The sequence below is a fragment of the Drosophila innubila genome (genome assembly GCF_004354385.1).
Source record: "Drosophila innubila isolate TH190305 chromosome 2R unlocalized genomic scaffold, UK_Dinn_1.0 1_C_2R, whole genome shotgun sequence".
Lineage (NCBI taxonomy): Eukaryota > Metazoa > Arthropoda > Insecta > Diptera > Drosophilidae > Drosophila > Drosophila innubila.
In genome coordinates, this window is record NW_022995374.1 from 12,050,011 (window position 1) to 12,063,496 (window position 13,486).

Below are 13,486 nucleotides of genomic sequence, written 5' to 3' on the forward strand. Positions count from 1 at the left end.
GCCGCCGCGACTCCGGTCTGATCTCGCTAGCTGCTGCTGCCTTCGCTGTTGCCGTTGCCGTCGCGTCGGTTTCCACTGCTTTTAGTTTTAGTGCACAAATAGTGCTTTGGTAAGTCGGACGTATTGTCGGCGCGCGCATATCAATTAGAGAAACGCAGTGTTGCTCGTTATACGAGAGAGGCAAAAGCCCGATCTCTTGCTCGCTCGCTCGCAAAGTCGGAAAAAAGTTTTACCAATCAAGTTTTTTATTTCGCAATAATGTATTACATATAACAAAACTTCAACCTAGTTAAAAGTTAATGTTGTTGTTGCTGTTGTTGTGAACTTTTTTGTATGTGTGCGGAGCATACATACATATGCCTTGGTATTACTACATACATACATTTGTATGTGTTGTTTGTTTGCTTCGTTTGATTGAAACAGAAAAAAAGAAAAAAGCTAATGGAACTGTGAACTGTACGTGCGTTGCTTCAAAACAAGATCCAACTCAAAAGAGAAATTTAATCTACTCTCTACTCTGCAATAATATTGTATTTAATTTAATAAAATCGTGTATTAAAATATGAGAACTAAGAACAGAACAGAAACAACAACAACAACTGTCCAAGTTACTACATATACATATATATGAAAGTGTATTGATGTTGATGAAACTGAAAGTTATAATTGCATACATACAGACACACACATGTGTATACATATGCATATAATTTATAAACATACATTTGCATAGTATGAATGTATATTCTGTTGTTTGTCGCTGCAAAAGGAATAGAACGTGTTTATCCACACACATACTTGGACATACAGACATATTCATTTATATATGTATGTATGTACATAAACTTTAAACAGAGACTGTGAAAGTGGAAAGCTCCGCTCAGACACACACACACACAAACACGCGTATACTTATACGTATCTAACTAATACTAGTGTATTTATGAGTGCATGTACGTATGTATGTATGTACATTTATTTCGAAAGTCTACAGAAGTTTTTCCACCTATTTGTGAAAGGGAGTAATTGCTATAAGATTTAATGAAAGAGGTAAGTTATAAATTTGTGAATGTAATGCTTATAAAGTTGAGATATTATTTTAATCTAACTAACATTTTAAAAAGTTAGGAGAAAAGAGATACAATAAATGTATGTGTGGAATAGTATTGTGCAATTTTCAAAACTTTGAATAACATACAAAATAAAAGATAAGTATAACTAATACACAAACATACATACATATGTACATGTATTTACAAGGCCAAATTCAAAATTGTTATAAAGAAAAGCAGACCAACGCACATACAAAGTTTCACACATTCACATATGTACATACATATGTATATATGTATTACATATGCATGTGAGTGTGAATGTGAATGTGCAGCAGAGCCAAGTTTTGTGTATACCGTCTGTCTGTCTGATCGTCACGATTAACAGCGACAGCAGAAACAACAGCAATAAAAGATCGCAACGCAACGCGCACCAAAGCAAAAGACAAGAAAGGCTTAGTGACCTTCATAGCCCGCTTATATGCATACATACACATATACACATATTCATATAAATACATGTACATATATATATGTAGGTGTATATTTTGTTTTAGTATAAGTATGCGCTCGTGTAAGCAACTTCTGTATTGTGTGCACGTCGTACATATGTACATACATATATGCTCAACGCTTTTTCTCTTTCATTTAATGTTGCGCAGAAATGTTAATAAGCTTCAGTTAAATACATACATACATACAGTGGCTTTCAGCTTATTTGACCCATTACTCTTACATATTACAAATGTTAAATAAACTTATCTTTTAAAAGAAACTAGATTTAATTAAAAAATTAAATATTTTTATGTTAATTCTTATGTATAACAAATATCTTAATTTAAATAAAGCATTGTTTCAAATGTAGTGGATAAAATAAGCTGAGATCCACTGTAATGTACAAGTTCATAAATACAACGCATTAAATATGAATTTAGAATATGCCAACATATATATACATACATACACACATACATACATACACTCACTCAATCACTCACTGTTTTCTACTGAGATCGATGGTGAAAGAAGAGTTGGTTCATTTTTAATATTATGTAATTGAAATTTGGGTCATTTTTACGAGTGTAGCATTTACATGTACAATGACGAAAGGCGTTTGAGTGTGTGTGTGTGTGTGAGTCTGAGATTTTTTAGCTGGTTTACCAAAAAGAGCTTTCGTGAAAGGGGAAAATGAACTAAACAGAAACTCTGCATTGCATTAGTATTGGTATTGGTCTGTCTACTCGTGACGAATTCGAATTTAAGCAAAAAAACAAGTTTGATTATGTATGTATGTATACGTAAACATAAGTTTAATCCGCTCACTTCGTACAATTGATGTACGTATGTATGTATCTTTCTATGCAAATTTGCATCTCTATTTAAATGTATAAAAAAACAAGTGTTTTCTTATGACATTTATAATTTAAAAATATATGAATATGTTACTTTCCATTTATGTTGATCTTTCATATTTACGTATGTATGTACATTCACCATGCACAGTAAAACTACAAACTTTTACATACTCATACACATTCACACGCATATCGCAATTACGACGACAAATTCAGAAAGCCAAGCGTAAATGAGTGATCGCATTTTTTATATGTATATGCGTGTGTATGTGTGTGTGTGTGCATATTATCATACGTATTGTTGCTTAGCTTTCGTGCACACACATCTATTCATACTCATTTAGAGTAATTCGAAAGCTTTTTTACATGCCTTCATCTAACACAAACACTCAAACACACACACATGAATATGTGAATGCACGTGCATATGTATGTATGTCTGTATGTGTATGCCTTACATAGAGAGAGAGAGAAAGAGAACTGAAGCATCGAGAGAAAAGCTTTTTGTGAAAGGTGATTTTGTTGTTGTACGCGTTTGTAAATAAACGAGTTAATTTTTTTTGTTCTCAATTTTCCTGTTTTTGCCTTATGAACAACTGTTCATGCTTTGTATGTGTAGATATGCAAACAATCAGAAAGTTTATTCAATTTATATATACATATGTACATACAAACATAGTAGTTTCCTAGTGAGTATCTACATATGTATAGGAATTGTTGCAAAAAATGTTTTATTGTGCCTTCGAATCGCAGCAATGAATATGAAATTAAATGTCACAGTCCACACACACGTATACATATATATCCAGTTATATTAATAGAACCAGAAGAGATCCGTCGATTAGAGATGATTTTTTTTGTTTTTCTTTTCGATATGGAGAAAGGGAATTTTTGGCGGCACAAAAATTATTGGCAATATCCTCATTCCGAAAAGCAATAACTTTCTATTTAATATTTGCAAATATAACAAAAAATTGAACTAAGTTAGTATAAGTAGATAGTATTATTCATGCTTAATAAGTATTGTAAATATAGTTTTCTTTTGAGAACAAAATGTTCTGACAAATAAAACAATTAAACATTTTACTTGTTATTTTAAAATATAATACAATTAAATTGATGATAATATTTTACTTTATTAATTTTTTAGAACTAGAAGCAGAAATAAAAGATATTTGAAAATAAGTCTAAAAAAAATGTATCTTAGACTTCTTAAATTATTGTACAATAGAAGATGCAACTTGGATTAGAGTGCTTAGGGTATCTCAATGACTATTACAATTCCGTTTAGCTGTTGTTGTTTTTGTTGTCGCTCTCCATGGCATACAAAAAATACACAATGCGACGACGAAGCTTACCATTCTCCCATTCTCTTGCTGGGCAAAGCCAAAGCCAGTCATTCAAGTTTTATTGAAAGTGAACGTTTCTCCAACGCCATGCGCAGTAACGTCGCTCACTCCGCTCGCTTCAAACCGCAACAAAAGCAAGACTATCTCTTTCTAAAGTTTTCAGAGATCTGTGAACTTTAGCTTCAATGTATGGCCCTGCAGACACACACATACACATAGTCAGAGACAATTCGACAACCAGTCATCTGAAAGTATGTACCCACACATATGCATAAGCCTGTCTCTGTCTCTGCATGTCTGCATACGTGTGTGAATGTGCGTTAACATGCAAGCAGTGTAAAAGCACCAGCTTACAAGCCATGCTCTTGCACAATACAATAATGACACATGGCCTTTTATTTGTGCATATGGCATATGTAAGTATGTATGTACATATGTATGTAAGTGTGCAAGTACATATACATACATACATTCATAGTCTGGCTTTTTGATGTAACAATTTCGTTCGCCTTCACATTATTCACGAATTTTTACCGTTGACGCAATCAGCAGCAACAACAACAACAATACGATCAGTAAGCAGAAAGCTTTTTTGATGTTACTCTACATTTACAGTAAATGTACAAATGTATGTATGTGTGTGTGTATATAGGACGAATTAGAAGATAACAGACATTACTGATGAATTACTTTCACAAAAAATCGTAATCAAATAGGAATAAGATTTAACAAATAATTGTTAAGAAATAAAAAAGAATATAATGTCTAAAAAGAAACTTTCATATTTCTCTTGCATCGTTTCAGTTTCAAAGAATGTTGATGTTGCAATACAGCAAACATGGCGAGTGTATACTCAAAGAAATCGGAGCAGCGTTCAGGGGGGAACATCCAGCGGACCTGACAATCGTATGCGAGAATAAGGTGAAGTTGCATGCACACAAATTGGTACTCGCCGCTGCCAGTCCACTTATAAGGTGAATCTATTAATGGCCAACTACATACTGCATAAATTACTAAACACTTATATAATTTGTTAATTTATAGGAATTTGTTGGAGGATACTCATTTGAGCGATTGTACAACAACCGTCTACTTTCCGGATGTAAATGCCACTTATTTTAAATTCCTACTGGACTTCCTATATTCCGGACAGACATGTATCACCTCGAGGGACGTGAACTATCTGCACGATTTGTTGCTATTGTTGCAGATAAAATCGGACAGTTGGAAGACCACAGATTCGGCATATTTGAGTAGTAAATGCTCTAGTTTACGGGATCGGGATCGCACTCGGAAACAGTACTCGTCATCGCAGAATTTAGTAGATCAATCCTTGAAATATGAGGTGGAGAGTGTTGACGATAGCAGAAATATCGCCGATTTCTCCACATTTTCCGCTGAGAATTGTGAGAGTGCGATCGATTGCCCGCAAAAGGATGATAATGATCATGATGATGATGATTCCGCCAATAAGGATAATAGAAGCGATAAAGACACTGATGAAATTGTAAATCTTTCAAACATTCCAGCTACCAACAACAACAACAACAGCAGCAGCAGTAACAACAATAACAACAACAACAATAATTCTACAATAAACCCAGTTAATCTATCGCTCGACCTTCGAACAAAAAGTGACAATAACAAAAATCATAATGAGAGTAAAAGTTATCTGCAAAAGCACAACAACAACAGCAGCAGCGACACAATCAGCGCGAATGAGAGTACAAAGAGGAAAGGACTCTTCTTTGAGTCGCACAAGGATGTGATGAAGCCCCTCTCCGACGGATCCGACATAAATAGTTCACCCGAGAATTATGTTGTAACGCCGCATCGCAAGCGACGACCTGGTTTTCACAATACACAGAGCGATAATCAACCGTTTACGACATATCAGCATAATCTATTGGAGGAACTTCGGCTGGTGAAGTCAACGTCATCGCCAATATCGGGATTGGGTTCGGAAAAGAATATGCTATCGCATCTGGAAGATGGTGCACTTAATGCGGAAACAATGACGCCGGAACGCAAACTACTTGAAACACAACAGCAACACAGGAACAATCGAGGACAAAGCCCCGAACTGCAGATGCACCTGGGACAACAGTTTGTCTATCAATGGCAATCGAATCAAAGTGCTGCCATCTCGACAATGCCCAACTTGCAATCGCGACTATCGAGTCTATCGCATATCAATTTAAATCTGGATCCCGATAGTCGCAATAGCAGTACATCCGTCACATCAAACATTGCAACAAACAACACGCACTCATCGTCGGTCCGTGAATATCGATGCGAATACTGTGGCAAACAGTTTGGCATGTCATGGAACCTCAAGACGCATCTACGTGTCCACACGGGCGAAAAGCCGTTTGCATGTCGCCTCTGTGTGGCAATGTTTAAGCAAAAGGCGCATCTTCTGAAGCATTTGTGTTCGGTTCATCGAAATGTTATAACCACTACGAATGGCACCGATACGGAGAATCGATATAGCTGCTGTTTCTGTTCCATGTGCTTTGAATCGGTGCAGGAACTTGTCCGTCATCTGTCCGGGCATCACAACAACCTTCTGCTCACTAAGAATCTTCGGGAATAATCTGAAAGATCTGTTTGATTTTGGCCTATTTGTTGCCAATCAAATAAGTAATTGCAAAGAGACCTGAATTTTAAATATATATTATATATTAACTTACGGTAACAGTAACAGTAACAGTAAAAGTAACAATAACAGTAAAAGTTAAAGTTAACAGTAACAAAAGCAAATACTTAGCTATTGTATAAATTTATATAATATGTACATTTAATGCGTAATTATATCTATACATTCAAATTGATTTTACTCGATCATTTCATCGGCATTATGCTGCTCATTCAAATCGATAATTCTGTTTTGAGTAATCGTATGTATGCAATTGGCATCCGATACCTACCGATGTAACGGCTGGTCCATTTCTATATGCCGGCTGGTCCATTATTAAGTGGAACAACATTTATGATTTAAGCATATTTTTTATTCAAAAGGTATTGTAATTTGTATTGTATTTTCTACCTGTTTTTTATATTATAATAATTCACAGTTCTGTTTTACAATTGATGAACATACATTTTTATTCACGCCTGCATACATACATCATATGTATTTACTTTCAAATTTTTAATGTCGTCAATATAAAAGTGTTTTAATTGTACAGCATAAATCTACAAGTTTGTAATAAAAGAAAAAGCATTTCATTTTTAAGTTTAGTGTGTTTTTGAATACAATAACTTCTATGTTTGATACTTTCCATTATATTTGGATGTCGTATTGTTTCCAGTTTATAATCAATCGTTTCAGCTGCGTTGATGTGGAATAAAACTTTTGCCGCCAAATCGTTTTAAAAAGCTCCACAACAAAATAATCGATACCAGCAACGAGTCAGATTCAATGAAGACAAAGGTATCGATCAGTAGGTTTCTATCGATGCTTTGATAACTAATTATTTTCGATCGATATTTAATTGAGCGATAATCAATTGGAGCACAGCGAGAAGTCGATAGTTCGATTACTGGAACATCAGATTACACCCCTTGTAACATTTGATGTAAATACATATATATACATCAGCTGTAAACAAGTCTGTTTACCTTTTCGACCAACGCTGCCAACTTATGATAAAATGTTGCCAATTGTGGAATAGACTTGCCAAATTTATAATATGAACACAATTGTCAATAAGATAAATGTAAATGGCGAAAGGGATGACTGAATCAGATATAGTAGAGTTCGCTAAAGCAACATCTGTGGACAAAATAAAGAAGTTTTCGATTTATTGTTGTTAATTTAATTTAGTTGCTTACTGTTCTTTTTTTTTACAAATTAAAATTAACAAATAGTCAGATCCTCTGGGTTATATTTCTTTTTAACTTAAAAAATAAATATGAGAATTTAGCTATGTCAATATAATTACTTGACCAACTGTCATTCATATGTACATACTTATGTAAGAGATACATATTTTGAAAGAAAATAATCGTTGTAAATTAGAAATTAATATAGTATTAATAGAAAATTAATTGATATAAGCAATTTAAGCAATATTGATGCTAAAGCAAATTTGGCGCCATCGCGAAACTGTCATCGACCCATCGTCGGTTGATTGCAACCGAGGCAACGGCAACGGTTATAGATAATATTTCGACTGTTGGCCTGCAAATGTATTACAAAACAAGGAACAAAACGTCAGACGGTAAACTGCGTGTTTTTATCTGTGGACGATTTTGGTTGCTTCAAGTTAACTGTGTTTAACTCTTATTTTTAGTTAAAAATTTCTAGTGTGAAGTTCAATAGAATTGTCGCTGCGAAAATGTTTATGTGCTGTGTGCAATGTATGAGGACAACTAGGGAGAACATTCAATAATGAAAGTTGCAGTTTTCAGTGAAGGCTAAACAAAAATATTTCTTCATCCACATTTCACACATGCAACTTCTGCAACAGTCTGCCAAGTAATTGTTCTGACAGGGAACATAATTCACAAATTTGTGTTTTTAAAAATAGTTGATTGATATTTTTAAATTGTCCTAAGAAGTAAAAGTAAATTTTGTGAATTTTCCCCTTGTCCAAACGATTATTTGACATACTATACATACCAATATGCATATGTATATATACACGGCCTAAATAAAATATGAGACAAATAAAACAATAAATGGGCGAAGATTGGTACATTTACATATTTATGCATATGTATGCATGTAGACGTGCATTAATGCAGCGAAATACATACAGCTAGTCAAGAAAGTGTTTTGACAAATTCCCAAATTTACACGATTTTTCTTGCAGAAAATATGTATATATTTTAATTTTATTCCTTATTTCATTATTCTTGTCTATGGTTTTTAGAAGAATTAAAAAAAAAATACTTTTCATCGAATTTGACTTAAAATTAATTCTCATTTTGTCAAAACACTTTCTTGACTAACTGTTACATACAGGCTCTGTTTGTATGTATTTCCATTAAACATATACATACATGTACATTCAGTGATTATTTAAATATTTAACAGGATCAATAAACTTTAAAGTGTAATTAGTGAAAGCAAGAATATAAGTTAATAACACAAATCAACAACAAGAGAATAACTCTAATAATGGCGCTGCCAAAAAAGATCAAATGTTTTAAGTATTTAGTTTACAGTTATGTGTTCCTCTTGGCGGTAAGTAAAACATGCATACAAGCACTCATACTTATGCAATAGTCCTTGTTTTATTTGCATCATTTCATGCTCATATACATAGATACTCACATACACATACGCATTGATTACATTGTCATTTATTAATTTATTATATGTATTTGTATACAAATAGAACACACTGTGTACAAACATACGAATGCCCCTGTATGTATGCTTATGTAAGTGTAAGTGTATGTATGTATATACACAAACACAAATTCGCAATGCAGATACATACATTTTGAAATGTAATGTATGTGTGTTAGTATGAATGCGGGCATATATGTATGTATTAATGTAAGTATGAAAATGTACACTTCAATGTACATACATTTCATTCATATCAAAGTCTGCTTAAGAACTACGTACAAACATAAAAATTACCATAGAATATATTGTAATTTACATACATACAAATACAAAAAATGTGCATTCATCATATGTACATATGTTTGTACGTTTGTATTTATGTAAATGGTGGTGAACATTTCACGATGACCTTGAGCTATTTACTAGCAGTGCGTACTACATGCAAACATGCATACATACATATGAGGTGTGTACCTACATACATATATATAAACAGGCGTATCAACATTATTATGACGTCAAAAGGTAGCATAGATACATACATACAGTGCATCAAAAAAGTTTCGCTACAGCGTTACATTTAACTTGCGTATGTTAAATTCAGCATGTGCTTAAAAACAAGTATCCATACGCATGGCAAGCAGTGTACATTTTTTGAATGCAGTATGTACATTAATACAGTGGGTCACATTGTACATTATATATTATATGTTGACCTTGATTAACAAAGGAGTGTCAGCTTTTATATTTGATTTATGTAAATATACAAGTAATAATTGATGACACTATTTAACTCTTAATGATTTCAGTTAACAGGAGCAGCTCAAATATTTTTGGGAACATCCCTATTGTGGGGTCACTCGGTGTATTACGGGATTGTACAGAACAAGCTGTGGGCTCCTGCCGCAATACTCCTATGCCTCGGACCTGTTACCTTCATACTGTGCTGGATGGGCTGTCAGGCGACCAATCAGAGGAAGCGCTGTCTCCTTGGCATGGTAATCTAACCAACCCAAACTTTAAATATTATTACTGTAATTTGTATATAAATGTAATAAATTTGTTTATTTTATTTATTTGTTTATGTTTTTGTAGTTTGCAGCTCTTTTAGTGGCTTGTATATGTGTTCAATTCATTATCTGTGGTTGGTCCTTGGCGATGCGAGAGAATCTTCCAACATCCGTAGAGATTTTCATCGACGATTCGTTTGTAGAGTTTTTAGACAAGTTTTCAAGAACTAAAGTTGACAACTTACATTTGTGGAATCGTATGCAATCTCAGGTAAGTTTAGTTGACAAAACCAAAATTAATATATTTAAATAAAAATACCAACAAAATCCTAATTTGAATAATCGAATCGGTGAAACATTATATTAATTGGTATACTTAAATTCTCATTAGACCGAAATAAATTCTTATCAGCAGTGACAGCTGTAACATGCAGTGCAACGGCTGCAGTGCACTGCTTACAAAGCACAGGCTGCATTGCATATTTATACTGCTTGCTTGTGTGTTGTTTGTGTAAAGCTTAAACTATTGAAAGCATTGGATTTTGATTTAAATTGAATAAAAGCAAAAATAATCATAAAAACTAAAAAAAAAGTGTCAAATCTGACCGTTACAACAGGACAGGTATGAAGAAATAAATAAAAATTCGTTTTTCTTTAATTTAATAAACTTAAAAAGAAAAACTAAAAGAATGGGCAGAGCTTATTGATTTACGATTAATGAGAAAGAAAGTAGTCAACCATCGGAATAATGATATTTTAATAAGTAACAATATAATTTAGTCAGCATAAATTCAAGCACAAAATGTATCTGATAATTCGTATCTGTACCTGTTGACTAACATAACAAATTTTTAATTGCAGCTACAATGCTGCGGAGTTGACGGACCTCTTGACTATCGACGCCTGTCCCTCCCTTGGTCCTGCTGCTCCCGTCCCGAGCACGCCTACGAATCGGCCTGTGACACTCACTATAAACGGGGCTGTTTGGCAGTTGTATCGGAGCAGATCAAGAGTCGTCTGCTGATAACCGCATTTGGAGCTGCAATTATTGCCATTCTTCAGGTATAAAATCAACAGTCAAATAGTTAATTCAAAAGGCATTTGATCAATTGCTAATGTATAATTTACAGAGCTTGGGCATCTTCTGTGCGGTACACTTGACCATATTGTTTGGAAAGAACGACAATACCCATCCAATGAATGTAAACAGGAAAAAGAAGCAACAGCAATTTTTGCCATTGACCATACAGGACAAGAGGCATGATTTACCATCACCAATCAATCTGTCGCCATCAGCACCCGGCCAGCGTGTTTTAAAAACTAATCTGCCTCCGGCAATGCACAAATGACAGACGATTAGCTTTTAATATTTAAAAAAATTTATGAAAACTCCAAAAGTTATAAAAATGTTGTAACCTGAGATGGAATGAATATAACTGTGACCCTCAATGTTACGTTATGGTAATTTTCAAAAATTTACCGTTCGACAAAAACCAAAAAAAAAAAACAAAAAATGAAACAACATTCAAATTTTGATCAACTTTCCAGTAGTTTAATTAAATCGTAAAAACTGGACTGCATTTGTTTTTAGCATACAGAACATAACATAAGGGCAATCAATTGCCTCGCGAAATTGTTGGGGGTACATAGAATGCATCCACTGTCTTGGGCTTCTTCTTCTTGCCGAACCAACGCTTAGGATAGTAGACCTTCTTCTTGTAGATTTGTATATCAATGTCTTCCTTGTTCTCAAAGTACCAAAGACTTTGACGCATCGTCTGCAACGCGCTCAATGTACTTTCAATCTGCTCCACACGTTCATGTATATTCTGGATTTTCTGTTGCTCTTCAAGGGCGCGTTGATAACCTGTCTCCCACTCCTTGAAGCTTTTGGAGTACTCCGACATAAGCTGGGGCTCCGCACTTTCTGCACTGAGCTTAACACGGGCATTTAATTTCTCATCAAATGAATCGGATCGTTTACATTCGCTGATTGCTTGATCCAATAGACTGATGAACTCTGTAGGTTTTTCTTCGCTTAAACTGTCTATCAGCTTGCGACCGAGTTCCAGAATGCCCTTATAGAATGTGTCCTTATGGAGGCTTAGACACTCTTCAGCTTCACCAATGCGTCCACTAAGTACGTAGCCAAGTAATGCAATATTTTGTCCAAAGTCCTTCAGATCAGCTTGAATTGTACTAGCAGCTAACTTTATCATGGCTTCACCCAGTAACTGATCTTCCGTTTTGGTATTTTCATTTTCGACGTAGTTGCGCAGAAATTTAACACGCACTTTCTCCTAAAATATCGAAATTTTTATTCATTATTTTTGCAATTAAAAGAACGGTTGAAGACTTAATTTGCAGAAATCTTTTAAATCTTTAAGTTGAGAAAACAAAAACCAAAAAGTTTTATTATACTATAGGAAAATACTCCAATAATGCGTTACACATTTACTCACAAAAATATACAACTCTGCGAGGGTTTAAAATAACTAATTGAAGAACTTACCACTTCCGTTGACTGATCCACTTTTTCAACCACTTTGGGTTGGAAGCTCTTGAGAAATGCGTAGAAAGATTGAAAGGCGAGTGAAGCGACGAGTTCGTTGTTACATAAGTTGCGTTCGATGAGAAGAGCTGCGACTTGTGCCGCTTCCCGATCGCTGCCATTGTGTATTAGCAGATCGATTAAATGGCATCCGGTGAACTGATCAATGAATATGCCATACTGCAGGGGGTTCTGCAGCACGGGAATAGCTTCTTGTGGTCCATTGTAGTCCATTAGCTGCTTGACCACTAAGTTTGGTAGAAGCGGCACAGATGTGGACTCTTTCTGTTTCCTATGAGTAAACGATGTATTAAGTAATTGTTTAGATATCATTTCAGCATTCACACATACCTAAGCTTGACTAGTTTGTCCAAGAAATCCATTTGTTTTTGGTCTCGATTAACAAATGCATCCAAATCCAAATGCTTAGCATCAGATTTTCTTTCGTTAGCATTCTGCAATATCGGCAGGCCTTGATTTGCCAAATTGTTGAAGGCGTTTGAAAAATATGATAGGCATCTTCTGTGTGGTTTTAAACAAAGAACTCTCGATTTAAGCATGTTTGCCTTACAATAAACAAATCCTATATGGACAGCGTGCACTCGCACTGTTGCCAGCTTAGCTATTTTATAGCTAAATCTGGCTATTTTCAGAATTCGTTTACTAGAAAAATATCAAAATTTCTTTTAGCTGGAAATATGGCTATTTTAAATATATAGTCAGCTTTGTTTAGCTATTAATATTTTTGGGCAAACTGTCCAAAACTGCCCAAAATAACAAATTTAGATGCTCTCCAAACAGCAACAGCTTGCTCCCCCTAAAAACTTGCCAGCACTGGTGTGGAAGACTGCCACCCGGTGCAAA

General features: G+C 34.5%; 3 protein-coding genes across 6 annotated transcripts; 2 read left to right on the forward strand and 1 right to left on the reverse strand.

The window, feature by feature from the left end:
• The first annotated feature begins 68 nt into the window (after positions 1–68).
• Positions 69–6,994, forward strand: LOC117784742 (transcription factor Ken). The gene is made up of 3 exons (XM_034622550.1): positions 69–1,050; positions 4,561–4,730; positions 4,801–6,994. Exons 1-3 carry the CDS (start codon positions 1,042–1,044, stop codon positions 6,350–6,352), a joined length of 1,731 nt encoding a protein of 576 aa, XP_034478441.1. The 5' UTR covers positions 69–1,041; the 3' UTR covers positions 6,353–6,994.
• A 960-nt stretch (positions 6,995–7,954) lies between these two features.
• On the forward strand, positions 7,955–11,525 carry LOC117784104 (leukocyte surface antigen CD53). Of its 4 annotated transcripts, none has more exons than XM_034621728.1 (6): positions 7,955–7,982; positions 8,801–8,950; positions 9,871–10,059; positions 10,157–10,342; positions 10,933–11,133; positions 11,202–11,420. In XM_034621728.1, exons 2-6 carry the CDS (start codon positions 8,885–8,887, stop codon positions 11,418–11,420), a joined length of 861 nt encoding a protein of 286 aa, XP_034477619.1. In that variant the 5' UTR covers positions 7,955–7,982; positions 8,801–8,884. The 4 variants fall into 4 exon arrangements, with proteins under 4 accessions (XP_034477619.1, XP_034477616.1, XP_034477615.1 ...); XM_034621725.1 differs by lacking the exon at positions 7,955–7,982 and adding an exon at positions 7,989–8,154 and having other exon boundaries at positions 11,202–11,525; XM_034621724.1 differs by lacking the exon at positions 7,955–7,982 and adding an exon at positions 7,989–8,121.
• Positions 11,526–11,601: 76 nt separating this feature from the next.
• LOC117784103 lies at positions 11,602–13,217 on the reverse strand. The gene is made up of 3 exons (XM_034621723.1): positions 12,974–13,217; positions 12,584–12,914; positions 11,602–12,371 (listed from the first exon to the last, which is right to left on the reverse strand). The coding sequence occupies exons 1-3, from the start codon at positions 13,180–13,182 to the stop codon at positions 11,688–11,690; spliced, it is 1,224 nt and encodes a 407-aa protein (XP_034477614.1). The 5' UTR covers positions 13,183–13,217; the 3' UTR covers positions 11,602–11,687.
• Positions 13,218–13,486: the final 269 nt, after the last annotated feature.

What these genes read in the sequence shown, in the direction of transcription:
- LOC117784742 (XM_034622550.1), top strand. An exon ending in GCTGCCAGTCCACTTATAAG is followed by an intron (nt 4,731 to 4,800) that starts GTGAATCTATTA and finishes GTTAATTTATAG; the next exon opens with GAATTTGTTGGAGGATACTC.
- LOC117784104 (XM_034621728.1), top strand. Translation starts at nt 8,885, where the DNA reads ATGGCGCTGCCAAAAAAGATCAAATGTTTTAAGTATTTAGTTTACAGT. An exon ending in GGAATCGTATGCAATCTCAG is followed by an intron (nt 10,343 to 10,932) that starts GTAAGTTTAGTT and finishes TTTTAATTGCAG; the next exon opens with CTACAATGCTGCGGAGTTGA. An exon ending in CAATTATTGCCATTCTTCAG is followed by an intron (nt 11,134 to 11,201) that starts GTATAAAATCAA and finishes TATAATTTACAG; the next exon opens with AGCTTGGGCATCTTCTGTGC.
- LOC117784103 (XM_034621723.1), bottom strand. Translation starts at nt 13,182, where the DNA reads ATGCTTAAATCGAGAGTTCTTTGTTTAAAACCACACAGAAGATGCCTA. An exon ending in GACAAACTAGTCAAGCTTAG is followed by an intron (nt 12,915 to 12,973) that starts GTATGTGTGAAT and finishes GTTTACTCATAG; the next exon opens with GAAACAGAAAGAGTCCACAT. An exon ending in TGGATCAGTCAACGGAAGTG is followed by an intron (nt 12,372 to 12,583) that starts GTAAGTTCTTCA and finishes TCGATATTTTAG; the next exon opens with GAGAAAGTGCGTGTTAAATT.